The 27,351-nt window shown below is 22.5% G+C and overlaps 2 protein-coding genes across 8 annotated transcripts in view; both read left to right on the forward strand.

The window, feature by feature from the left end:
* Positions 1 to 27,351, forward strand: part of LOC122503429 (mannosyl-oligosaccharide 1,2-alpha-mannosidase IA) — a 444,579-nt gene that overhangs the window by 291,613 nt on the left and 125,615 nt on the right. For 2 of the 7 annotated variants that reach the window (XM_043613966.1, XM_043613964.1), the window contains exon 1: positions 22,160 to 22,408. The exons of 1 other annotated variant lie outside the window; for it this stretch is intronic. The gene's annotated coding sequence lies outside the window, so the exon portion shown is untranslated. Of the gene's footprint in view, positions 1 to 22,153; positions 22,409 to 27,351 lie in introns of those variants that run through there. 4 more of the 7 variants (XM_043613965.1, XM_043613967.1, XM_043613968.1 and 1 more) reach the window with 4 other exon arrangements.
* Positions 22,418 to 24,779, forward strand: LOC122503432 (phosphatidate cytidylyltransferase-like). Its single transcript, XM_043613973.1, has one exon. The coding sequence runs from the start codon at positions 22,704 to 22,706 to the stop codon at positions 23,388 to 23,390; it is 687 nt and encodes a 228-aa protein (XP_043469908.1). The 5' UTR covers positions 22,418 to 22,703; the 3' UTR covers positions 23,391 to 24,779.

Here is a 27,351-nt window from a genome sequence, read left to right on the forward strand (position 1 = left end):
AAAGGTTCTTGAATAATTTTATTCAAAGATATTAAAACAAGCATGTGGAAAAAATTCAGGGCTCTGCTTTTCTTTTTATTGATTTAAACGTATTTTTTGATTTTTGATTTTAGTTTTTGATTCGTTTTTTGTCTCAATTTGCTATCCCTAGAAATAAAATTGTGAGAATACTTTATCGAGCTTGTTTAATTCTGAAGAATTAATAATTTAAAATTTATTAAATTATGTTATTAAATTTATTATTTAATAACAACAATAAGGTGGTTATTTTAGACAGATTTCCCCTTAAATCAAATTAAATGAAAAAAATCAGATTGGAAATTTCATTAAGTTTCATAAATCAAAATAAATAATACACGTTTATTAAAAAACAACACTGTCTCGTCAGTATATGGAGAAAAAAGGAAAATAATGTTGAATGTTGATAAAAAAATAAATAATAAATGAAACGCGATATTCAATCGGGTGGAAAATCTGTCACGGAATGATTGAAGCGGTAATTAAAATTGAATGAAAAATTTCAAGCCAGTGAGAAAAAGAGATCAACGATCTCATTGAAAATCGATATTATAAATCCATAAATTTATAGTGGTTTGCGCGCAGACATTACGAGAAATTTGTTGCATGAATACACAAAGGCAGCTGTTACCTAGAATTCACGATTACACGATATTGGGATGTTCCTTCCAAACGTTTCTCCAGCATCCCATTTCGAGAAATGCAGAGAGAGAAGAGAGAGAGAATCTCATTAAACCTTCATATGACTTTGAACCCCTTTTCCTTCACCCTTTACCCCCTCTCCTTTTGTGTCCGCTTTTCCTATCTTGTTTTCATCCCCAGATCCTTTTATTCCTCAAACCATCAGCAAACAGTCTACATTCTAGTCGCCATTCCAGACAATAGATTCTGACCATTGTGATATCGTTTTCTAGGAATTGTGAAAAACATTTCTCCGCAAACAAACGGGAAAAAAAGGAGATTAAAGAAAGAGGAGGAAAAAAACAATGTAATTAGAAGAGGCTTTTCGAGTAAGTTTTAGTTTGTTAGTATTTCTTCGAAAATTCTCCTTTTGAAATTTTTCACAGATTTTCTACAGATTTTCTTGAAATTTGAATTTGAATTAAAATCTTTCGCCATTGTAATTAAGTATAATTGTATTATATTGACTAAAGTTGTCACAAAACAAAACTTTTGTCAGCAGAAAATGTCACGTCTGTAAAAAAATATTTTTCTTACAAATTTTTTTCAACTTTACGAATGACCTAGATTCGATTTTGAATTTGACATTGCAGGAACTTTCACTTTTGTTCAATAGCCACTTTTTTACTATACTTATTCTTTTCAGTCTTGAATTTTTGATGCTACTTTTTGATATTTTTTCAAAATTAATTATCGATTGCAAAGCCTGGTATTATTACGAATGATATACACTATTATTGACGTAGCAAAAATAAATATTTATTATATTCCCATTAAATATACATTTGGTCTTTCTAAATTAACCCTTAATGACTTACAATAACAATTTCTAACCAGGATCGATAAAAATTTACACGTGTCCAAAACTTTTCGTTTCCTAAAACATTTTTACCATTTCATTATCATTACGGTTAGAATAAACGATATTTAGATTTAATGAATATTTTATGTGCGTACGAAAATAATGTGTTTTACAATAATTCTTTATCTCTCCAATTTTCTTAAAAAAAAAAATAAAAAAAAATTGTAAGAATTGCAGGCTTTGTACTTATCTACTAAAACCTACTATTTACTACTTTTTTTCACAATTTCATACTATTTGGATACTTTTTTTATTATTAAACTTGAGCTATTCGATATTTGCTACAAAATATTTTTAAAATTGTTAATTTTATATAAACAGTAAATGAAATGTTATAATTGCTAGTTTAATAATAATAATAATAATAATAATAATAATAATAATAATAAAAATAATAATAATAATAATAATAATAATAATAATAAAAATAATAGTAATAATAATAATCAAAATAATAATAATAAGAAATAAATTAAAAAAAGCAAAATAAAGTTTATTTTACTGAGCGAAATAATTTTTTTCCTACAGACAAAATCTGTCTGAGAATGACATGATCGATATTCAGAAGACGCTTTTGAATATGCGTGTATCAATGTTAACTCAGGACATGGATACGAAATATACAGTAAACGCTGAGACCATTGCTGAGTCATGACATCACGCTACTGAATTACAGTTTGCCGAACTCAGCAGTCCGAACTTCATTCCCTAATGACGATTATTTTTTTTTCTCCTCTAAACATAAAATCCACCTCATAAATCATGCTTAAGAATGAAAAATATCCGTAATAATTAAATGACATTTTACAATGACATTCTTTTTATAAACTCCAAGTAACATCATATGGACAAATTTAAATATATTGTCAATCGAGAAAAGAGAAGTTTTGCATAATAAACAGTTACAAGAATATAGCTGACTTTCAATACATGTTTTTCGATATTATGTGAATTTCTGATAAATTAATCAGAAATAATAAAATTATAAAACCAAAGAAGCTCGATTTCTAGATTTTAAATAATAATTTTAAATAACCAATTTTTTTTTAAAGATTAACCAATAAAACTATAATCAATATAACGTGTATAAAATGTTATCACAGTTTTTATTCTTAGGATGTCAAATTAAGACAAAAAACGAATCAAAAATGTTTTTTTTTCCTGGTAATAACTTCAATTCTAAATTCTTCTAAACTTCATAATTATTTTTCAAACTTTTAGAAATTTTAAAATTCTTCAAAAATTTGATTATTTTTCAAAATAATTTTTAAAAGTAAGAAAATTAATTTTTTTTAAACACAAAACTTATTTCAATTAAATTTGACAAAAGTTTATAATAATTTCTATAAAAATTCATATTATATCGCATTTAATATTCAATTATTATAATCTAAAATTTTAACTGTAATTTATTTTTGAATTAATTTTGATTCAAAAATTCTACAAGAATTCAATTATTTAAATACAAAAATAAATAATTTATAGAATAACTGATTGTTTCTTAAAATTTAATACTAAAAAAGAATTTTATCGAAATTTTTGAAAATAATTCATTTCTTTCGAAGAATATTAATAAAAATTTAGAAAATAATTACATTTTTCAAGGAATTCATTTCAAACTGTATTCAACATAATTCAAATTCTGTAAAGAATTAAAATTTTTTTTAAATAATTGAATCCCTTTTTTCATTTTATAAAAATTTAAAAGAATAATTCAAATATTTCGAATAACTTGATTAAAATTAGATTAAAAATAATTTAATTTTTTCGATGAATTTTATTATTTATGAAAATAATAATTTAACTATATTATAAACAAATTTTGTCAAAATTTTAGAATACAATTAATTTTTTACAAAGAATTTTATTAAAATATTTTAATAATTGATTTCCTTCGATAACATATTTCTTGAAAATTGTATTTTACACAGTTGAATTACTTTGAAAATTTTATTAAATTCGTGATATTATTTGAATTTTCGTTTTGAATTTTATTAAATTTTTGAAAATTAGTAAAATAGTTTAAAAAATTTTGTGTAATTTTTCGAAAATAATTAAAAGATTTCAAAGAATTGAATTAAAATTGCATTGAAAATAATTGAATTCCTCTGTAGAATTTTATTATTTATGAAAATAATTGAATTCTTTCGAGAAAATTTTCTACAATTTTAAACTAAACTTCATCTCTAAATCATTTTATTTTAAATAATTTTCCGAAAGTACTTCTAGAATTCAATTGTTTAAATGCAAAAACTCCATTTTTTTATAATAATTGTAACTGTTCATGTTTTTTTCTTCACTTATTAAGGTATAATATTTTCAAAAAAATTATAATAAAGAATTTTGAATTTTCCCGAAATTTTTCACGAAATAGTTTTTTTTTAAATTTTTCATACTTTTAATTTATTTTCAATTCTTATAATAAAGAAATTCTTACAATTAATTTTTTAAAAGTATTTTAAAATAATTTTTGAAAGATAAAATCTTTGTTATTCTACACAACTCAAAAATTTCCAAACAATTGAAATTTGGTAAAATCTTTAAAAAATAGCAGAATTTTTGAAAAATATAAAAAAACAATAAAATTTTTAAAGAATTTTAATTATAAATATAAACATGATTTTATTCTCCAAAATTTTAAAAATAATTCTATAATGTTATTATTTTTTGTATGTATTTGAATTTTCGAAAATATCTTATAATTGAAAATACGGAAAATATTGAATTTTAAAAAATTAGTGCCTTATTTTCTGTCATTTTTATTTCGAAATTTACATTTAAAAGATTTTTCATTACAATTTTTGATAATTCAATTATTTTGAAAAATTTGCAATAAAAATTCTTTAAAAGTTGATTTTCAAAAATTATAACAAAATACTTGTACAAAAAAAATTATTTTCAATTGTATCTAAATAAATAAATAAAATAATAGATATTGAAAATATTTGAATTTCATTATTTGTGAAAATAACTGAATATTCTCGTAAAAGATTTTCGAAAAATTTTTCAAATTCAATAATTGTGTCAAAGAATTTAATGAAAAAAATTTATAATTCTTTCTAAGAAGAATTTTATTAAAATTTTCAAGAATAATTTCTTTATTTCAACTATTATCGAATGTAAACTTGTGAAAATTGTCAAAAAATAGAAAAAAGTTGGTTTTAGTGTCACAAATTGAAAAAAGTATCCAATAAATAGTAAGTAAATCGTAAAAAAAGTAGTAAATAGTAGGTTTCTAGATGAGTGCAAATATTCAGAGGCATTAATTACGCTTTTTACCGAAAAGATAATTTTTTTTTTTTTCAAAAATAGTGTCGTAGGGAGAAAAAGAAACCGATGGCAAGACCGGAAATTAAGACACCACGAAGGAGGACTAGACTATATTGGATCGAAGTGGCCAATAGGAAAGTTGTAAAGTTTCCTTTTCCTCCACTATTCACTTCTCATCTTTTCTTTCATTAATTTCAACTCTGCTGCTGCTGTGTATTTTTTTTTTCTCGAACCGGCAGTTTGAATTAGCAGTGTCCCGTAAAGTTTAGGTCGATCTTTTGATGTGGAATTGTTTACACCAAAGATTAACTTCCGAATGAACGGCGAGAGACGTAATGAAAGACGAAAGCTCGCAAGTAAAACTCGAAATCACAGATCCTTAAAGAAGCCGACAAAAACCACTAATCCAGTGGTTCTCGTCTCTTCTAATAGACGATTTCCGTTTCGTAAATTTCGATTTCTACTCAAGAGTGTGTGGCGCATATGGAAGCGGTAAAAGTCAATTATACCTTTTTTCTAAATTCTAATACTTGCCAAAAAATTTTTTGATAATTCTTTATCATAATAATAATTTTTTCGATAATATTTTTTTCGTCAAAAATTATTATTATTATAAGAAAGTTTTTCTGAAGATATCAAATTGAGGCAAAAAGCGCATCAAAAAAGTTGTTTCGCAACATTTTTGCCACGCTTTTTGCCTCTCAATTTTGATATAATTAGTGTTTTGACAATTGAACAAAAATTTGACAATTGAACAAAAATTACAGTTCCTCAGACTACAAAAGGTGAGCGTTGTGAATAATTCATAGGTAATTGGGGGATTAATGATCAAACATCAAAGTAAAGTCGGATTATATCAATAATTAGAGAATTGGCGAAGCTTCCTCTCGAGTTTCATTGATTGATGAACCTCATTGTCCGCCTTCCGGGATTCTATAGCTATATAAACTAGAGCGCAGTGATCTACCAATATTCGACGGACCGTTACTCAACGGTCCTCTCTTATACGAATCGCTTCCTCTCGATTTCCCACAGGATCAGAGAAAATTGATTGCGACATTGGAAGGTGACTCAAATCGTCACTTACAGCCAATTATTTCCTCTAATTCAATAACTTTATGACACTCCAATGATGTACTGCAATTAATCTCCGGACAATATTCCACCATTTATTGCCACTCAACTTTCCAATTTTTTTTTTTTTTTGTTTACCATATTTCATAATTCTCGTACAAAATCCAAAAATGAAAATAACTAATTTTTTGTTTGGTTTTCCATGTTAAAAAACGTAATTTTTCCTGGTTTTTAAAACTATATTTATTTTTTTTACCAAATTAAATAACTAATAAATATATAATCATTATTTTTCCAACGGATTTAAAATTTTCAAAATATTCAAATTCAAACCTTTATGAAATTTATAAAACATGAAGAAATGGAGCAATCCGAGTCTTCGACTCGAAGTGATCGATTTCTTCATTATAAAAAATTAAAAACGACAGAAACATTATTTCTTACCTATTATATAAGAATATTATTACTGTAACTTCTTTAAAAATTTTTTCATCATTTCAATTCAATTATTATTATTATTTAATATTTTTATTAAATTCTTTACACGAATTTTAAAATAATTTTTAAGAATAATTTCATTTTTCTACAAAATTTGATTAAAATAAATTGTATTAAAAATAATTATAAAACTCTGCACTGAGTTTTATTATTTGTGAAAATAATTGAATTCCCAAAGAAGAATTTTATTACTTTTGAACAATATTTAATTTTTGCAAAAAAAATAATTACTCTTGAATATAATTGAATTTTTGCAATAATCTATAACTTTCACAAAATTGAATTTTTTTTCGTATTTTTAACTTTAACATCTTCCATAAATCCATTATTTTTAATAATTTTTGAATAAATTATTGAAGAATTTTCAAATTCATTTGTATACAAGTCAAATTTTACAAAATTTCAATTATTCGTAAATTCTTTAAATTAAATAAATATTAGAAAATAAAAACTTTAAATAATTTCAAAAAAAAATCTGCAATTAAAGTTTCTCAAAAAAAAAATTAATTCCACTGAATTGTTAGTTAAAAATATAAAAAATTCAAATTTTCAAACATTTTAATCTGAAGCCTTTTCAAAAATCAATTATTTCTAAAAATTTACGCTCTAATGCTTTTAAAATTCAATTCTAATCTAAAATTTTAATTAAAATACACTTTTAAATCATTGTTTATGAGAAAATTCTACTAGAATTCAATTATTTAAATACAAAAAAAAATAATTTATTGAATAATTGCATGTTTCTTAAAATTGAATTCTTATAAAGAATTTTATCTATAAATTTTAAAATAACTGAATTCTTTTGACGAATTTGAATAAAATTTTTAAGAATTTTTTTGAGTAATTCTATTAAAAATTAAAATTGTATTGAAAATAATTGAAACTCTGCGATGAGTTTTATTATTTATGAAAATAATTGAATTCCTAAAAACAATTTTATTATTTATGAGAATAATTGAATCCTTGTAGAAAAATTTATTATTTCTGAAAATAATTGAAGTATTTTGAAGAAATTTATAAAAAAAAAAAATTGTAAATAATTGATTTCCCGTAAAATTTTTATTGTTTATGAAAATAATTAAAATATTGAATATTTCAGACGACATTTATTAAATTTTTTTTAAATAATTGAATTTCTGCGAAGAATTGTATTACTTATGAAAATAATTGAATTCTTGTGATTAATATTGTTATTTATGAAAATAATTGAATTTTGCAAAGAATTTTACTAAAATTTTGAAAATAATTAAAAGTTTGTGTAGAATTTTATTAAATTTTTTTTTTAAATAATTGAATTCTTTTGAAAAATTTTATGACAATAGTAAATATTGAAAATAATTGAATTGAGGAAAATTTTCGAAAATAATTAAATTTCGGAGAAGAATTTACTTATTTCTAAAGATAATTGAAATTTTGATGAGAATTTAAAAAAATTTTTGACAATATTGAATTTCTGCGAAAAATTTTATTACTTTTAAAAATAATTGAATTTCTGCGAATAGAAGTTTATCACTTTTGAAATATTTTGAATTCTTTTGACGAATTTTAATAAAATTTTTAAGAATAATTCTATTTTTCGAGGAATTCGATTAAAATTGTATTAAAAATAATTGAAATTCTACAATGAGTTTTATTATTTAAGAAAATAATTGAATTTCTGAAAAGAATTTTATTATTTATAAAAATAATTGAAATTTTGTGAAGAATTTTATAAAAAAAATGTTATTTATTTCGGCGAAGAATTTTGTTATTTATGAAATTGTTATTTTTTTTAAATTCATGACGAGAATTTAAAAACATTTTTGAAAATAATTGAATTTCTGCGAAGAATTTTATTAGGTTTTGAAAATAATTGAATTCTTGTGATGAATATTTTTATTTATGAAAAAAATTAGTAAATAATTGAATTCCTTTGAAAAATTTTATTAAAATAGTAGATATTAAAAATAATTGAAATGGGGAAAATTTTTGAAAATAATTAAAATTTTGCTAAGAATTTTATTAAAGTTTCTTAATATAATTGAATTTCTAAAATTCAATTATTCTTTATAAAGATAATTGAAATTTTAAAAAGAATTTAAAAAAATTTTTTGAACCTAATTGAATTTCTGCAATTATTTATAACTTCTCCAAAATTAAAATTTTTTTTAGTGTTTTTAACTAAAATTCTTCTATAAATTCATTATTTTTAATAACTTATTCAATATACCTATATTAAAAAAATTTAATTAATTTCAGAAGAATTTGAATTATTAAAATTTTTTCCAAAATTTAAGTTCTTTAAAATTTCTATTAAAATTCATTGAAAATTGAAATTTGATAAAATTTTAAATTGAAACCTCACTGATAAGATTTGCATTTGCAAATAATCGAGGCTTATGAGTAGTTTTTGAAACGTTCGAAAGGTGTTTTTAATAGAATGTAACTTGTTTCCACACAAGCAAATGCTTCTTTGAAGGTATAAAGTTTCGCGAAAAAACTACAATGGTCCCGGCGAATCACAATGGACAAGGGGAGGACGATCTTGGGAGTCTCTCGAGGGCCGGAATTCTCTTGGCTCCTATATGCGACAATAAGGACATTCGAATGTTATTCGTGGTAGCAATCCTTACTGAACCACCATGGTCGAACTCGAAAGAAGAATGCGACAATTGTCAGCCGGGCTCTTTTGTGTTTCTTCGACTACTAAAATTCACCGCGTTATATTCCTCTTGTTATTCTCGACTCTGGAAATTATTGATGTTCATTCTATGCTATGACGATACTACAAGACGATATTCACCTTATTGCTAGCATATTACGTTATTTTAATTCCAAACTTTGTACTTGAAAAAAAAAAAAAATTTTTTTTCTTTTTACTTTAATTAATTTATTTCAAAAAAGTAGCTTTCAGCCTGAAAAAATGTAGATATATAAAAAAAAAACTTAATAATTTTTCTTTTTAAATATTTTCAATTTTAAAATTAAAATATATTGAAAATCATCGAATTGTTGCAAAAAATTTTATCAAAAAATTTGATAATAGAATTCTTTCGAAGAATTTTATTACGTAGGAAAACATTTTTTATAACGAATTAAGATAAAAATTCAATTCTTTCGAGAAATTGTTTTAATAAAGAATTGATGTTCTACAAAGAATTTTTAATTGAATTGTTTCAAAGGATTTTAATAGAATTTTAGAAAATAATTGAATTTTTTTGAAAAATATTAAAATTTTTTTAAAAAATTGAATTCTTTTATGAAATAATTGAATTGTTTCAAAAGATTTATTAAAATTTTAGAAAATTTGTATTCGTTTGTAAAATGTTATTAAAATTTTGTTTGAAAAATAATTGAGTTTTTGTAAAAAATTTTACTGTTTAATAAAAATAATTGAATTCTTACGAAGAATGTTATTAATTATGAAAATAATTGAATTCTTGCGAAGAATTTTATTATTTATTAAAATAATTGAATTTTTGCGAAGTTATTAAAATTTTCTAAAATTAATTATTATTAATTATTTAGTAAATTAGTTATTAATTAATTTTTTTTTTTAAAGTTTGAATCTGAAATTATTCAAAAATTCATATTTGAATATAAATAATTTTGTGATTTGCATAATAATAATAAATTGAACACCACGTTTCGCGCGTAACATTTTCTAACATTTTTTTATTGTCAATTCCAATTTTTGTTACAAAGTTTTGATTTTTTTTTAAAGGAAAAGAATTTCTCAATAAAATAATTTTTATAAAAGCAATAAATTTTTTTAAATTAATAAACATTTATTTTATATAATTAATAAAATAAAAATTTTGAATTTATTAGAAAATAAAAAGAATAATTGTAATATAATTTATTTACAAATATTCTCTTTTTATTACAGGTAAGAATCGATGACTTGGTAAACACGAAGCTCTCCACACGTATGTATAATATTTTATATACTTTTATTTTAGATAAAGTATTATTTTTCTACAGGAGAGTATATTTTAATCCAGAGACCAATAGGAATCTGGTTTCTATTCGATTTTTATAAAATCCCTCTAAATAATGTACCATTTTTCCTGATAATAAATGCCGAATATTTTTAAATGTTCCCAATTTTTTTTGATTTTGAGAAATATTTCAAGAATTCATGAAAATAAATTTTATATTTTCAAGTACTGATTCTATCAAAAAAATTTCAATAACGTGAGGAAGATTATTTTTTACGAGTGTTTTATACTTGGAAAAATTCGTAAAATATTTATCTTCTGTATTTATTTAACTACTCGAAAAAAAATACACACGTGTTTTTTATTCTTTCTCAGCATTATACTTAATTACTTTTTAATTGTCGTTTAACATATTATTATTAATGAATTATTTTAATTAATCGTTTGCAGAAATAATTAATTAATTTTTTTATAAACCGAACGAGCCTTTTCGTATTTTTGAAATAATACATTTTTTAATATTTCAATTACAATAAGTATTTAGTTTTTCAAAATTAATGCGAAGTGTTGAATAATTTAATTTAGAAAGTCTGGAAAAATTACGTTTCTAAAAAATTTTAATTCTAATGAAAATGTCTGAAAAAATTTTAATTAAAATGTAATTAAAATTTCTTCAAGATAATGGAATTCCCGAAAACAATTAATTGAAATATTTTCAAGCAATTTATTTCGTTAAATTTTATCGAAATATTATATTTTAATTTTAAAGAAATTATATACAATTTTAGAGCAATTATTACAATTTAAAATAAAAGTGTATTGTCTTTGAAGGAAAAATAATAAAAAAAAAAAGAAAAAAAGTTATTTAAAAATCATTAAAATTATCTTTTTTCGAGCAATTATAAATGATGAAGAATGAATTATGAATTGACTATTATTTCACGAGAAAGGAGATCAATTATTATCGCTTGACAACCACTCGATAAATGGAGTTGATAATTTTTGCAAAGTCTCTGTATGAATTTTAACGAGAGAGTATAATTACGAGTTAAGAAATTTATACCAAATATGGGTCATGTTTATGCTATTAAAATGTCGATATATTTATAAGTTTACAAGTTAGTTCGGATCGGAAGGTAGTAAATTTGAAAAAACACGTGTAAACCACTTATTATTCTTTTTTTCTTGTCTACTTTAGTTGTAGTATTCCTACAACTATTTGGAGTTTGGACTTTAATATTGTCGACAATATACCTATTGGTAAATAACCGCTGACCTATAAACGTGACGCGAATAATTTTTGATCGTCGAACCACATTCAAATTGAACAAATGATGCTGAACTGCAGTCAACATTTATTTTATACAACCAATTCACGTAAATATTTTTATTTACCGATTTTCCGAAGAAAGAGTGGGGGGTAATTAAGAAAATTAAATATAATTATGACTCGTATGCTTTTTTTATTAAGTATTTAGTATTTTTATTAAAAAAATTATTTTTACAAAACAAATTATTTTTATTTCTTATTAAGTATTTTATGAAATTTTAATGTTTTAATATATATGACATTTGAATTGCATATGTCTGGGTATGAAAAGATTTTTTCAATGATGAAACTCAAGTTGCTGAAAAGGGTGATTCTCGAGTATTCGAGTCGCTAGAAAATGGAGCAAAAAAGGAAAAGACAGGTGCAACATTGAGTAGAAAATACGCCCACTTGCATCTGCTCTCAGGACTCTTGTCATGAGATGCGACATATATAGCAAGGATCGCAAATTAAAGCTTCGCTTTTATAGAATCGTAGGGTATAAGATGAGAGAAGATTTCTGGTTTGGAGATTTAATTTTTCCAATTTTTGCTCTACGATGAATAACTTTCTTATTCGTCTATATCGAATTTTTTTTTATTTCTCCAACGAAAACGTGTTAAAATTGCAGAACGATACACTGAGAAAAAAGAATATTTTTGATTCAATAGTACCAATGATATTGAATTTTATTATTTTTTTTTTTTGAAGCATTTTCAATTATTACCAGAAAAAACATTTTGATGGTAATCAGGAAAATGTCACAGGGTGTCTACTGCTCCTTGAATAGTCCTGGAAATGTCCTGGAATTTGAAAAAATGTCCTGGATTTTGAACTTTTGTCTTTGAATTTTCCATATTTTGCTTTTCAATATTCAATAATTTAGAAATTTTACTCAAATTTAAAAAAATAATTTTTTTGATCCATCAAAAAATAATATTTATTGGAGTCAATTAAATGGTATTTGAACCAATAATTTCAGTATTTGAAGCAAATACTATTTAATTGACTCTAATAATTATTATTTGATTTAATTAAATATTTAATTGATAATAGTCAATTGGTTATTTGAATCAAATAAATTTATTTTTTAGTGTATAATAAAACATGAAGAAATCGATCACTCCTAGTCTTCGACTCGGAGTGATCGATTTCCTCATGTTTTATAATAAATTTAAGATGACAAAGTAATAAAATCATTATTTTATTTCATAAGAATATTGTAACTAAAAATTCAAATTTTCAAAAATTTTAATTTTAACCCTTTTCAAAATTCAATTATTTCTAAAAATGCACACGCTATAATGTTTTTAATATTCAATTATAATTTAAAATTTTAATTGAAATTCATTTTTTTAACAATTTTTATTAGAAACTTTCCCGAGAATTCAATTATTTAAATACAAAAATAAATAATCTATTCAGTAATTGATGGTTTTTTAAAATCGAATTTTTATGAAGAATTTTATCTAAATTTTTAATAAAAATTAAATTCTTTCGGCAAATTTAAAAAAAAAAATTGTAAGAATAAATGCAATTTTCTATCATTTTATTTAAAATTTTATCAAAATAATTGAAATTCTGCGATAAGTTTTGTTATTTATGAAAATAATTGAATTCTTGCAACGAATTTTATTAACAATCTTTTTAAAGAATTGAATTCCTGTGAAGAATTTTATTTGTAAAAATAATTGAATTCCAGAGAAAAATATTATTATTTATGAAAATAATTAATTTCTTGTGAAGAATTTTATTTAAAATTTTTTAAATAATTGAATTTTTCAAAAAATTTTAAAAACTTTTTAAAAATAATTAAATTTTATTAAAAAAATTGAAAAAATTTAATTCTTGGGAAAAATTTTATTAAAATTTCTTAAATAATTGAATTGCTTAGAAGAATTTTATTTTTTTATGAAAATAATTGAATAGTTTTGAAGAGTTTTACAAACATTTTTGACAATAATTGTATTTGTAGAAAAATGTATTTTACGAAAATAATTGTATTCTATGACCGATTTTATTATAGTTTTTCAAATTTATAAAGCATTTTATCAAAATTTTTAAAAAAGAATTGAATTCTCAAGAGAGAAAATAATTGATTTCTAGCGAAGAATTTTATTCAAATTCCTTTAAATAATTGAATTCCCATAAAAAATGTATTATTTGTGAAAATAATTGAATTCTTAAGAAGAAATGTATTGAAAAATATTGAATTGTATAGGAAAATTTTATTAAAATTGCAATTTAATGGACTAAATCTTGTAAAGAATTTTATCATCATTTTTTTTAAATAATACAATTATTAATAGAATTTTATTTAAATTTTTCGAAATAATTGAATTTCTCAGACTATTTTTTTCAATTTTCTTTATAATATTTGAATTCTTTTGAGAAACTTTATTAGAAAATTTAAAATAATTGAATTGATGCGAAAAAATTTATAAAAGAAATTTGTAAGTAATTGAATTCCTGTTAAATTTTTATTAAAATTTTGTTTAAATAATAGAATTCTTTTGGAAAATTTTATTAAAATAGTAGATATCAAAAATACTTCCTCTATGAGGAAGTAATAATTGAAATGAGGAAAATTTTTGAAAATAATTGAAATTTTGACAAGAATTCTATTAAATTTATTAAAAATAATTGGATTTTGGAGAAGAATTTTATTATTTATAAAGATAATTGAAATTTGGACGAGAATTTAAAAAAATTTTTGAAAATAATTGAATTCTTGAGATGAATATTGTTATTTATGACAATAATTGAATTTTGAAAAGTATTTTATTAAAATTACTCAAAATAATTGAATTTTGGGAGAAGAATTTTTTTATTTATAAAGTTAATTGAAATCTTGTGTAGTATTTTTAAAAATTTTTTGTAAATAATTGAATTTCTGCGAAGAAATTTATTGCTATTAAAATAATTAAATTGTTAAGATGAATATTGTTATTTATGAAAATAATTGAATTCTTAAAATGAATATTATTATTCAAAAAAATAATTGAATTCTTAATATGAATATTGTTATTTTTGAAGAAAAGAAAAAAAAAAAAAAAAAAAAACATAATTGAATTTATGCAAAGTTATTTAAAAGTTATTTAAAAGTTATTTAAAAAGAAATTATTGTCAAAAATAGAAATAATTGAAGGTTTGGTATTAGAATTCGTGGTAGTTTCATAGTTTATAAGGCAAACAAAAAAACACCAAAATTCAGAATTTTCCTATAAATTCTAAAAATATAATTTTTTTCTAGTACTTTTTGTAAAAATCCGTGACTTTTCCCAGAATTCCTTGACTTCCCTGACTTGTGGCAACCCTGTTGCACATATAAATGTCCTGGAAAAATAAGAAATCTGTCCTGGAATGTCCTGAAAATGTCCTGGAATCGTAATAAGTTTTTTAGTATAGCTAATTTTAATTTCTCAATATTAGTTACTTTTTCACTACTATTTTCAGTCTTTGTTACTTTTCGATACTTTTTTCAGTCTTTGCTACTTTTTTTTAAAAAAAATTATCGAGTACGAAGCCTGAGAAGAACGAATGTTTATTAAAAAATGTCACACATGCGTATTTTCATGTGAGTTGTACTGGTTGTACTGTCTCTCTCGAAATTAAATTACTCTCTGCCCAATAGGTCTGCAATTGAAGTGTTGAATCGATATTTTTATCGGCTTAGTCGAAACAAGAATACGGCTTTAATTGCAGCCAAACTGATGTAATGTTTTGTTTGGATAGATGATCAAATTTGCATTTGAATTCATGCTTTTGTATATTGCGAATCGAAGCTGCGAGGGCATTAGCAATGTGGACAAACATGTCCAATCTTTCTGTCTTCTCTACATAATTGCACTGCGCACAATATTATACAACTAACGGAAATGAGCTCTTCCATCAATATACTTGACAAGACTCAATTATACAAATAATCCAATCACAAAATTTCTCCCCAGCAATCCTGTGAGATTTGCGCAATTTGTTATGTTATAATACACATTTTTAACTTTTTTTTCATTTTTATATTATAATAAAATTACTGCGACGGAAATTTTCTAGTTCCATTCATTCAAAATAGATTCAAAGCAAACATCATCTATCAACATCATTGAAATTATGAAAATTGATGAATGTTTTGAAATGCATCAATCAACATTTCGATATAAATAGCCAAAAAGTTAATTACAGATTGTTAATATATACAGAATAAGTTAATATACAGATTGTTAATATACAAATAGTGTTTTTTATTAAAAATAATAGATTTCTTTATCGAGGATAATTGTTCTTGTTTACGGTATACATATTCGTTATGGATCAATAGACAATAAACAATTGAGAGTTTAAAACACCTGCTGGCTTCACGCTGGAAACTATAGTGCCGAACCTGTTGGGTCTATCGAGTTTAGTCGAGTAGAGGTTCCTAATAGCACAGCAAACTTCGGTTCAACGTACACGTCTCACTCCATATGAGGTTCATCAGAATCTAGTTAACTACAATTTGCCCTGCCGAACTTTAATCTGATAACTACTAGCACGCGATCGGGATTATATCTTCATCGAAGACCAGTCTCCATAATGGTCAAAAAATGCCTCTTTAAAACTGTTTTCCCATCATTTCGTCCAATATCTATTTATAAAGTTTCATTATTACTAAATTGCAAAATTTAATTTTCTAGAAAAACAAGTACTGTTTGCGCCTTAAGATTAATTTCATAAAAAGTTAAAAACACTGAGAAAAAAATGCTATTGAATCAATGTTTTTTAAAGAAAATAATTTTTGAACACAACAATTATACTGTTTGTTTAATAACATGTGTAATAACCATTTCTTTGTTCAAATTTCAAAAAAAAAATTGTTCAATACTTTAATCATTTTGCTTGGAAATAATAATTCAAATACTGTTACAGTTTTATAAAGATTGAAATTTTTAAAGATTTCAATTTAAAATTCTTTTGAACTTTAATTATTTCTAAAAAATCCACACCAAAACGCTTCTAATATTCAATTATTATCTCGAAAATTTTAACTGAAATTCAATTATTTAAAAATAAAAATAAATAATTTATTGAATAATTTTTTTGAAATTGAATTCATAGGGAGAGTAGTCAAGGTTGGATAGGTGGTCAAAGTTGGATAATGGCGCTTATTTCGTTTTATCACATAGCGACACCAACTTTTTTACAAAGTTTAGCAAAAATATTGCATTTTAGTAGAACTTTCCAATAATATAAGAGGAAATCGTGAAATTCGGTAGACAGGAGAAGTTATAGAAAACAGTCAGAACCTGATCCAACCTTGACTACTCTCCCCTATATTAAAGAACGTTATTAAAAATTTTTTAAAATAAAGTAATTGCTATATGAAGAATTTAATTAAAATTTTTGAAAATAATACTATTCTTTCAAGAAATTCAATTAAAAATGTATTGAAAAAAGAAAATAATAACATATTACATTCTAATAAACAAATCATATCCAAATTTTTTCTAAAATAAAATTGAATTCCTAATTTCCTACATAAGAATTTTAATAAAATTTTGAAAAAATAACTGTATTTTTTGAGGGATTTATTAAAAAATTCTATTAAAAATAATTAATATTCTGCGATAAATTTTAATATTTACAAAAATAAAAATAATTAAATTCTTACTACGAATTTTATTAAAATTTTCAAAAATAATTGAATCCTTGAGAACAATTTTATTATTTATAAAAATAATTGAATTCTTACAACGAATTTCATTGGAATTTTCAAAAAAAATTGAATCCTTGAGAACAATTATTTTATTATTTATAAAAATAATTGAATTCTTACAACGAATTTCATTAAAATTTTTAAAAATAATTGAATCCTTGAGAACAATATTTTATTATTTTTTTTTGAAAATAATTCAAGTCTTGTAACAAATGTTATTTAAATTATTGAAAATAATTGAATTCTTGCTAAGAATTTTAGAAAAGACTTTTTAAATAATTGTTTTTTTTTTGAAAAATTTGATCTAAGTTGTGCTTCAAATAATTAAATTATAGTGAAAATTAAATTATTTATGAAAATAATTGAATATTTGCAAAAATGTGAATAGAAATTTTTTTCAAATTATTAATTATTCTTTTCGGAAATTTTTTATTAAAATTGGTAGATATTAAAAATAAATGAATTTCAAAAATGTGAAAATAATTGAATAGTTTAAAAGAATTTTGATAAAATTTTGTTAACTAATTCAATTCTTTTGAATAATATTATAAAATTTTTTAAAAATAGTTGTATTTTTCGAGGAAATTATTTATTAAAATAATTGAATTCTTGAACGAATTTTATTAAAATTTTTTAAAGTAATTGAATTTTTGAAACGAATTTTATTAAAATTTTTGAAAATAATTGAATTTCTGAGAAGAATTTTATTATTTATTGAAATAATTGAATTCATGAACGAATTTTATTAAAATTTTTTAAAGTAATTGAATTTCTGAGAAGAATTTTATTATTTACGAAAATAATTGAATTTCTGAGAAGAATTTTATTATTTATTAAAATAATTGAATTCTTGGACGAATGTTATAAAAAATTTTTGAAAGTAATTGGATTTTTGAAACGAATTTTATTAAAATTTTTGAAAATAATTGAATTTCTGAGAAGAATTTTATTATTTACGAAAATAAATTGAATTCTTTCGAGAAATTTTATTAGAATTGTATTAATAATTAATTCTTGCGATGAATTTTATTATTTATAAAAATAATTTAATTCGTATAAACAAATTTTTAGAAAATAATTAATTTCTTTCTAAAGAATTTGATTAAAATATTTGTGAAAATAACTGAATTCTCGCAAAAGATTTTTGAAAAATTTTTCAAATAATTGAATTGTGTCAAAGAATTTTATAAAAAATTCTCTAATTGTTTCTAAGAAGAATTTTATTATAATTTTCAAGAATAATTTCTTTATTCCAACTATTATCGAATTTAAACTTGTGAAAATTCTCAAAAATAGGAAAAAGTATAGCTTTTAGTGTCACAAATTTAAAAAAATATCCAAATAGTAAGTAAATTGTAAATAAAAGTAGTAAATATAGTAGGTTTTAGTAGATGAGTGCAAAGCCTGTGTTCTAAATTACCGGATATACAAAAAAAAAAAATTCAGAATTACCAAAAAGCCTTTGATGAAATAATGTAAAAATTATTTATCATTGCATGCTTTGCCTTGACAATGAAAATTGTAGTTAATAAAGAACCTGTTTCTAAAGCACTATATATATCACTAAAGGGAGATAATCAGCATCTGACATAAACAGTAAAGTTGAAGACCTTGACTTTGTCTTTTCCCGCTGTATTTGATTCCAACTTATGATGCAGATAAACACGTAACAATCGTGCAACGCAAAGACTAATTAGATGTATAATTATACAGTTCTGATAATAAGACATTCAGCTTGTTTAAAATTAGTTGTGGGTATTTCTAATTATATATTATTAAAATCGTCTCGGAAACTCTCGTTGATGATTTTACTCCCTCTCTCGAGAACATTTATTTTTAATTTGACGAAAAAAAAGTCGTAAATAATATGCCATCAATGTATGGCCTTATAAATTCTCAAGGCACTCGGGTCGTAATTAAAAGTATAAAAATGTTCGACTGCTTTTTGAAATAATATAATTAAATTGTCCTTTTTTGGGTAATTAAATTACAAATGTATATAATTTCATTTTATTTTTTTTTCATTTTCTTTATATTTATTTTTTTTATATTTATTTTTTTTATTTTTATACTTTTTATTTTTATTTTATTTCTTTTTTGTTTTAAACTTTTCCATAATTCTAATTTTATAATTGCATTTCATTAGAACAAGTTTATTTTAGTGAATAACATATGCGCTCGAAAAAAAATAGAGTAACTTTTATTATTATGAACTTTAAACTGACAATGGCACTTTTTTCCTTCACTGTTTGTCTCAATTTGATATCCTTAGAAAAACTGTTAGCTGTTAATAACTTCAATTCTATATTTTTGTACAATTATTTTCAAAATTTTCAATTAGAATTTTTCACAAATACGATTATTTTCCAAAATAAGTTTTAAAGGTATATATTTTAAATAAAATAATATATTTTAAATAAAATTCTTTCAAATATAAAATTTCGATTAAATTTGACAAAATTGCGAATTGCTTCAATTTTTTAAAATTAGTTTCGAGAATTTATTGTTTTAATTTTAATGAATTTATTAAAAATGAAATGTTCTACTGGACATAAAAATTGATATTAAACGTTTAACGCATAAATCTCACTTAATTATTCTGACCCAAATTCTATTTTGACTTGGAGAATATTGAGCTAAACATGAATCATGTTCACAAATAATAAAAAGATCAAAATAAAAAGAAAATCGTAATCAGGGTGGTCACAATTTTCAGAGTTTTTCAATTTCCCTGACACTTTACTGACAGTAAAATTATTTTTCCTGACAAATCTCATTTTACAGAGAAACATAAAAGTTTACTGAAAATATTTTCAAAAAATAAATAATAAAGAATTTTTAATTTTTCACGAAACAATTGTCATAGTTTTTTTTTAATTTTTCGTTGTTTTAATTTATTTTCAAATTCTTATAATAAAGAAATTCTTACAACTAATTTTTTAAAAATATTTTTGAATAATTTTTTAAGGATAATATTTTTTTATTCTACACAACTGAAAAATTTCCAAGCAATTCGAATTTGGTAAAATCTTTTAAAAATAATTGAATTTTTGAAAAATATACAAAAAAAAACAATTAAATTTTTTAAGAATATTAGTTATAAATATGAATATGATTTTTTTGACCAAAATTTTAAAAATAATTATAAAATGTTATTTTTTTTGTACGTTTTTGAATTTTCAAAAATATCCTATAATTTAAAATACTGAAAATATTGAAATTTAAAAAAAAATAGTAGCTGATTTTCTGTAATTTTTATTTTAAAATTTATATTTAACAGATTTTTCATTAAAATTTTTTATAATACAATTATTTTTAAAAATTTTGCAATAAAAATTCTTTAAAATGTTGATTTTCATAAATTGTAAGAGAAAATACTTGGGAAAAAAATCATTTTCAATTAAATTTTACAAAATTTCAAATATTCAAATTCTATTTATTTCTATATTTTGAAAATTTAATTCGGAAAATTTTACAAAAATAATTTTTTGAAAGATTTGTTTATAGATATTTTTCGCAAGATAAAAATCGAAATAATTTTCATTTTATACTAAAAACTGTGATATTTTCTTGCAATATTTGTGAGAAAAATAAAAAAAAAAGTCCCAATTTTTGAAAATAAGTCGAGAAATGTTTCAATTTTCTTAATTTCCCGGACAAAAAATTTTTTCTTCTTTTAAAAAGTTGTAAAATGTTATTATTTTTTGTATGTATTTGGATTTTTCCAAACATCTAATTAAAAATACGGAAAATATTGAATTTTAAAAAATTAGTAGCTAATTTTCTGTAATTTTTCTTTTTAAAGTTAAATCCTAAAAGATTTTTCATTAAAATTTTTGGAAATTTAATTATTTTTAAAGTTTGCAATTAAAATTCTATAAAAGTTGATTTTCAAAAATTGTAACAAAATACTGTAAAAAAAAATTATTTTCAATTAAATTTTACCAAATTTCTAATATTCAAATTTTTTTTTATTTCTATATTTTGAAAATTTAATTAGAAAAATTTTACAAAAATAATTTTTGAAAGATTGGTTTATTTTTTATTTCTTGCAAGATAAAAATCGAAATAATTTTCATTTTATTCTAAAAAATGTGGCCACCCTGGTAATTTAAGATTCAGCACTTCTTGCCCTCATGCAAAATCTACCAAAATTCAGCAATGACTGTCTTCAAAATTTTGCATCTCAATTTAAGTCTTTTCTTCTGTTTTAAAATTAGATTTTCTTTTTATTGTCATTTCTTTTTACTGTATATTTTTATTTATAAAATATTGATATTTCATTTATTATCAATATTAATTAATATTAAATTTTCAGTTTAGAAAACTCTCAATTTGAATCAAAATTGACTGATTTAGAAGCTTTCATAATTTTTCAGTTATTTTTTTCACTGAAAATCAGTTATTTTTTTTTACTGAATATTAGTTATTTTAAAAATTTATTTTTTTTCACTGAGAATCAGTTATTTTTTACTGAAAAATTAGTTAATTTTTTGTTTATTGAAAATTAGTTATTTTTAACTCTATTCATAAGCAAAAATAGTCTGAAAAATATTATATTAGTCACTATTATTGACCACTAATTTTACAGTTAAAATTTATGATTTTCAACTATGATTCAAAATCAAAAGAATAGAATTCAGTATAACAAAGATAAGTTTTCCATAAAATTAAGAACCATCCGCCTCGACCAAATGTCGAGAGCCGAATGATGTAGAGCGCAGCTTCACGTGGCATTAAAGCTAAACTTCGTTTGCACTCGGAATTGTTCGGCTCGAGTCGAACTCTTAAAACGAGTGAGTTCACAGACAACTCCTGTGACGAAAATGTTCTACCGTCTCTGGCAGTGTAGTGTTCGGTTGTTCGTGAGAGAGGAAGGTCTGTGTTATCAACTGTTTTTAAAAAAAAAAGAGGAAAAAAAAGAAACTCGCTACGACCTTTCAACGTGGCGGTCTAGTGAAAATAAATTATTTTTTTCCATGTGAAGTGAGTGTAAGCAAAATTTTCTAAACAAATTTATTTGTTAAAAATTTGTTGTGAAAAAAGTGCATATATATGTTGTGGAATATTTACCCGGGAAAGAGGTGGAGGTTTTTTACTTTTAAATACCAGTTCTTAGACCTTTTTTAATCCACTATTGAAATTATTAAAATTGTGAAGAAATTCGAATGGATTAAATTCATAAATTAAATAACTCCAACTTCAATTAGAATTAGGAATATTGTTCGGTATTTATCGGAAAAAAACTAGAATAACAAATAGAAATTATTGCCCTTGCAGATGTAAAAATGATCTGTAAATGATTATTAGGATTGTTAGGATAGTTAGAAAAAAACTGGAATAACAAATAGAAATTGCAAAAATGCAAATCAGATATAAATGATTGCTAGGATAGTAGAAGAACATTTAGGGGAAGATATTCGAAAATTAAAAATAAGAATACTCTCAGGCTTAGTTTTGGTAAAATTATTTGTCGTCGGTATACTATGGTTGAAGCCTCTTTTCCACCTTCTAATGATTTTAGTGGCCATCGGAATGTTAACCGAATGGTATAACATGACACATTCTTCTTCTTTGCATTCATTACTGGGACTAATTATTATTCCCGTCCCCATAAGTCTGCTGATATTGTTAAGTACAGACGATACGAAAAACTGGCTGATTATGCTCTATTTTGGAATCATTTGGTCCGCTGATGGTTTTGCAATGATTGGCGGTAAAGTATTTAAAGGATTAAAACTTGCTCCAAAAATCAGTCCTAGGAAAACTTGGAGCGGTCTCATCAGTGGAGTATTAGCCTCAAGTTTAGTTGCAGTATTAATTAGCTTATCACCAAATTTTCAAATCGAAAGTTACTATTTTTCAAACAAGGTTTATTTGTTTTTGTTTGGTTGTGTAATGGCTTTAATCGGACAGTTGAGTGATTTGTTCATTTCATATTTCAAGCGGAAATTTAAGGTTAAAGATAGTGGTCACTTAATACCGGGTCATGGAGGAGTGTTGGATAGGTTTGACAGTATTATTCTAACTGCTCCACTTTTGTTTCTTATAAATTTGTATTTATGAGTATTTTCCGTTTTGAAACGAAAAATCGAGTGTTGAACCCAAGTTTTTTATATGTATAAAAATTCGAAAGAAAAATCTCTGAGACTGAAGATTTGATGCTAATGATGAACCGAAAAATGGAAAATTGTTGGAACTGTTGTAACTGTTGGAACTGTTGGAAATGCTGCAAATGACTAATAATACAAAAGTCTAAATAAGCTTAATGAGAAAAAATTGTGGAAGCTGAGTGTTCAGTTGAGTTTAAAAGAAAATTTTTCAAAGAGAAATCACTAAAAAGAAAGAAAATCACTAAAAAAAAAAAATACGAAATCCAGTAAATTGTGGAAAAGAAAAATTATGAAGGCAAAAATATTTTGAGGTCAGCTGAGTTTATTGTGGGGTTAAAGTCTTTTTTGAAAAGAGAAGAGAGTCCAAGCGGTTGAGAGCAGGTATAACTTTGAACACGTGTCCCTCTTCACTAATAGACCCGAGTGGCATCTTATCAAACAAGTGCATTTTGCACGTACGAGACGAAAGATCGGAAGGTTTGCTTGTTTAGCTCGTCTTCTTTAGTGACTAAAAAAGAGAAAAGGAACTTATTCAGGAAGAGAATCACGTGCACTCCGCGTCATTTCGGTGGAATTTCTTGACTAGTCAAAGTCAGAAAAAGAGGGAAAAAAAAAAAAAAAAATAGAGCCACGTACATCTGGAACCCACTCTCTTTTTCCGTTGATTTGGGATAAAAACCGGTTTTCGAACACAACAACTGCTTTTTCTTTCTTGAAAGAATTAGAATTATCAGTGTTTTAGAAATTCTGTATATAATTTGATAAAATTAATGCATTCTGAAAATACGTTTTTCTAAATTTGGATTTATTAAGTTTTTTAATAAAGGGCAATAATTTCATTAGTTTTTGTTGGATTTGAATCATAAGATTTGGAAAAATTCGTCCTCGAAATTGTTATTGGCTTTCATTGAAAAGTAAAATTATACAACACTGTTAGTGAATTTCCTTTGTAACCAGTTTTTCATTTAGTTTGGAAAATCGTTTACATGCTACTATATTGGAAATTCATTTGCGATTCAATTTTTCACTTTGAAAAAATTTAGCTACTTTTTCTATTGAATTTACAAAGTTTCATGGGGTTGCCACAGGTCAGGGAAGTCAGGGAAAGTAGAATTGGTCAGGGGAATCGAGAAAAATTCGGGGATTTTTATTAAAAGTATATTCAAGAAAATTAAATTTTTAGAATTCAAACGAAAATTATGAATTTTTGTGTCTTTCTCATTTACCTAAAACTATAAAATTATCACGAACTCTAATACAAACCGTTCAGTTTTTTCTATTTTCGACAACAATTTCTTTTTGAATAATTCAATTCTTGAAGAAGTATCATAAAATTATTATTATAAATTATATTTAATGAAAAATTGCACTTCAATATTTCAAAATATATAGAATTTACTTAAAAACAATTAAAAAACTTGAATTTTAGATAATTTACAAATAATTACAGAAATACAATTATTTTCAAAAGTAATAAAATTCTTAGCAAAAATTCAATTGTGTTCAAAAATAAAAAGAAAATCTTGTCAAAATTTCAATTATTTTTATAAATAATAAAATTCTAGGCAAAATTTCAATTATTTTTATAAATAATAAAATTCTTGGCAAAATTTCAATTATTTTTATAAATAAAATTCTTGTCAAAATTTCAATTATTTTTAAAAATGTTAATAAAATTCTTGGGAAAATTTTAATTATTTTCAAAAATTTTCCTGAATTCAATAATGATTTTCATTATCTACTATTTTAATAAAATTAACCATAAGATTTCAATTATTTAAAAAAAATGTTAATAAAATTCTACGCAAACTTTTAATTATTTTCATAAATAATAAAAATTCCTCAGGAATTTAATTATTTACAAATTTGTTATAAATTTCTTCACAAAAATTCAATTATTTTCATATAAATAGTAAAAGTCATCGCAGAATTTCAATTATTTTTAATGCAATTTTAATGGATTTCCATGAAAAATGTAATTATTCTGAAAAACTTTATTATTTAAAAATTTGTTGATAAAATTCTTTATGAGAATTAAATTTAAAAAAACATTTAATTATTCAATAAATAAATTTGAATTGCATTTAAATTTTAAATAATTGAATTCTTTGTAGGATTTTCTAAGAAAAATTGATTTGCAAATGTGAATTTAAGTTAAAATATTAGATAATTGAATATTAAAAGCAAAGAAAGAATGAATTTTTATAAATAATTGAATTTTGAAAAGGTTTCAAATTAAAATCTTTGAAAATCTGAAATTTTCCTACTTTTAGCTAACAAAATTCAATTATTTTCATAAATAAAAATATTCATCACAAGAATTCAATTATTTTCAAAAGTAATAAAATTCTTCGTGAACATTTAATTATTTTCAAAACTTTTAAAAAATTCTCGTCATGATTTCAATTATCTTTATAAATAACAAAATTCTTCACCGAAATTGTTTCAAAATTTTAATAAAATTCTTGACAAAATTTCAATTATTTTCATAAATAATAAAATTCTTCTTAGAAACTTAATTATTTTCGTAAATAATAAAACTCATCGCAGAATTTCAATTATTTTTAATACAATTTTAATCAAATTTCTCGAAAAAGGGAATTATTCTTAAAAATGTTATTAAAATTCGTCAAAAGAATTCAATTTATTTAAAAATTTGTCTATAAAATTCTTTATGAAAATTCAATTTTAAGAAACATTCAATTATTCAAATAAATTAATTATTTTTGTATTTAAATAATTGAATTCTCGTAGAATTTTCTAATAAAAGTTTATTTAAATTCGAATTTCTGTTAAAATTTTAAATATTTGAAAATTGTAAACATTATAGTATAGATTTTTATAGAAATCATTGAATTTTGAATCGATATCTTCAAGTTTTTATAATAATATCCTTATAAGTTGTTGAATGTCAAAAGGGTAACGAATTTAAAATTTTTGAAAATCTTTATTCGTATCGATAAATTATCATGATTTTAGTAAAAATTATTTAGTTTTATTATTTTTAATTTTATTAATTTTATTAATTTTATTTATTTCATTAATTACTTTTTCCTCTGATAATAGCCGCACAAATGATTCATTTCCAATAATTAGAAAAGTTTTTTTTTCCAGTTTTCTTTTACAATATACAGTATAACCAAAGTTTTGTGTTTAAAAAATCCTCTATAAACTTCAACATAAAACGGACATTCCTGCCACAAAGTTCGATCCATTCTTAAAATCTCCTTCCACATTCACCTCTTGCTAAGAAAAGAAATGAGAGTCGTAAATATTTTTTTTTTCTCAAAAAAGAAGGACTTGTAAGGCAAATACGAATTAAAAGTCTCACGTGCAAGTTATATGTATTCTTAAGAAGTGAATAAAAATTACAAAATGAATAAGAAGTATAGAATTGAATGAGTCAAAAGGAAGAGGAATCTGTTTAAAGTTTAAACTGAAAAAGAAACATAATTTTTGAAAAGAATTAACATTTTTGTTAATATGGTAGAAATAAAATTTGGTAGAAATAAAATATGGTAGAAATATATTAAAAGCAGGTATATACATTTTAAGCATATAAGAAATAATTTTTAAAGAAATTTTCTAGAATAAAGTGAAAATTGTATGAATAAACAAGAAGCTTTTGTAAAAAGTAAATAGAGATAAGCGAACATATTATAGTATCGTAAAAGAGAATAATAAAGAAATTCCTGAAAATACGGAAATAGAAAAAAAAACTTATTTATATTTACAAAAAGAAAAAAAGTGGAGAAAGAAATTGAAAATTCTGTTAAGTACATAAATAAGAAATAAAAGTTAAAAGGACTTTTAAAAAACTTGAGTGAAAAATAAATGAACGAGTGAATAATTGAATGAAAGAGTCGCAAAGAAAAAGATAAACTGGTATGAAATTGATTAAAAGGGAATGAAAA

Source organism: Leptopilina heterotoma, unplaced genomic scaffold (genome assembly GCF_015476425.1).
Source record: "Leptopilina heterotoma isolate Lh14 unplaced genomic scaffold, ASM1547642v1 Lhet_261, whole genome shotgun sequence".
Lineage (NCBI taxonomy): Eukaryota > Metazoa > Arthropoda > Insecta > Hymenoptera > Figitidae > Leptopilina > Leptopilina heterotoma.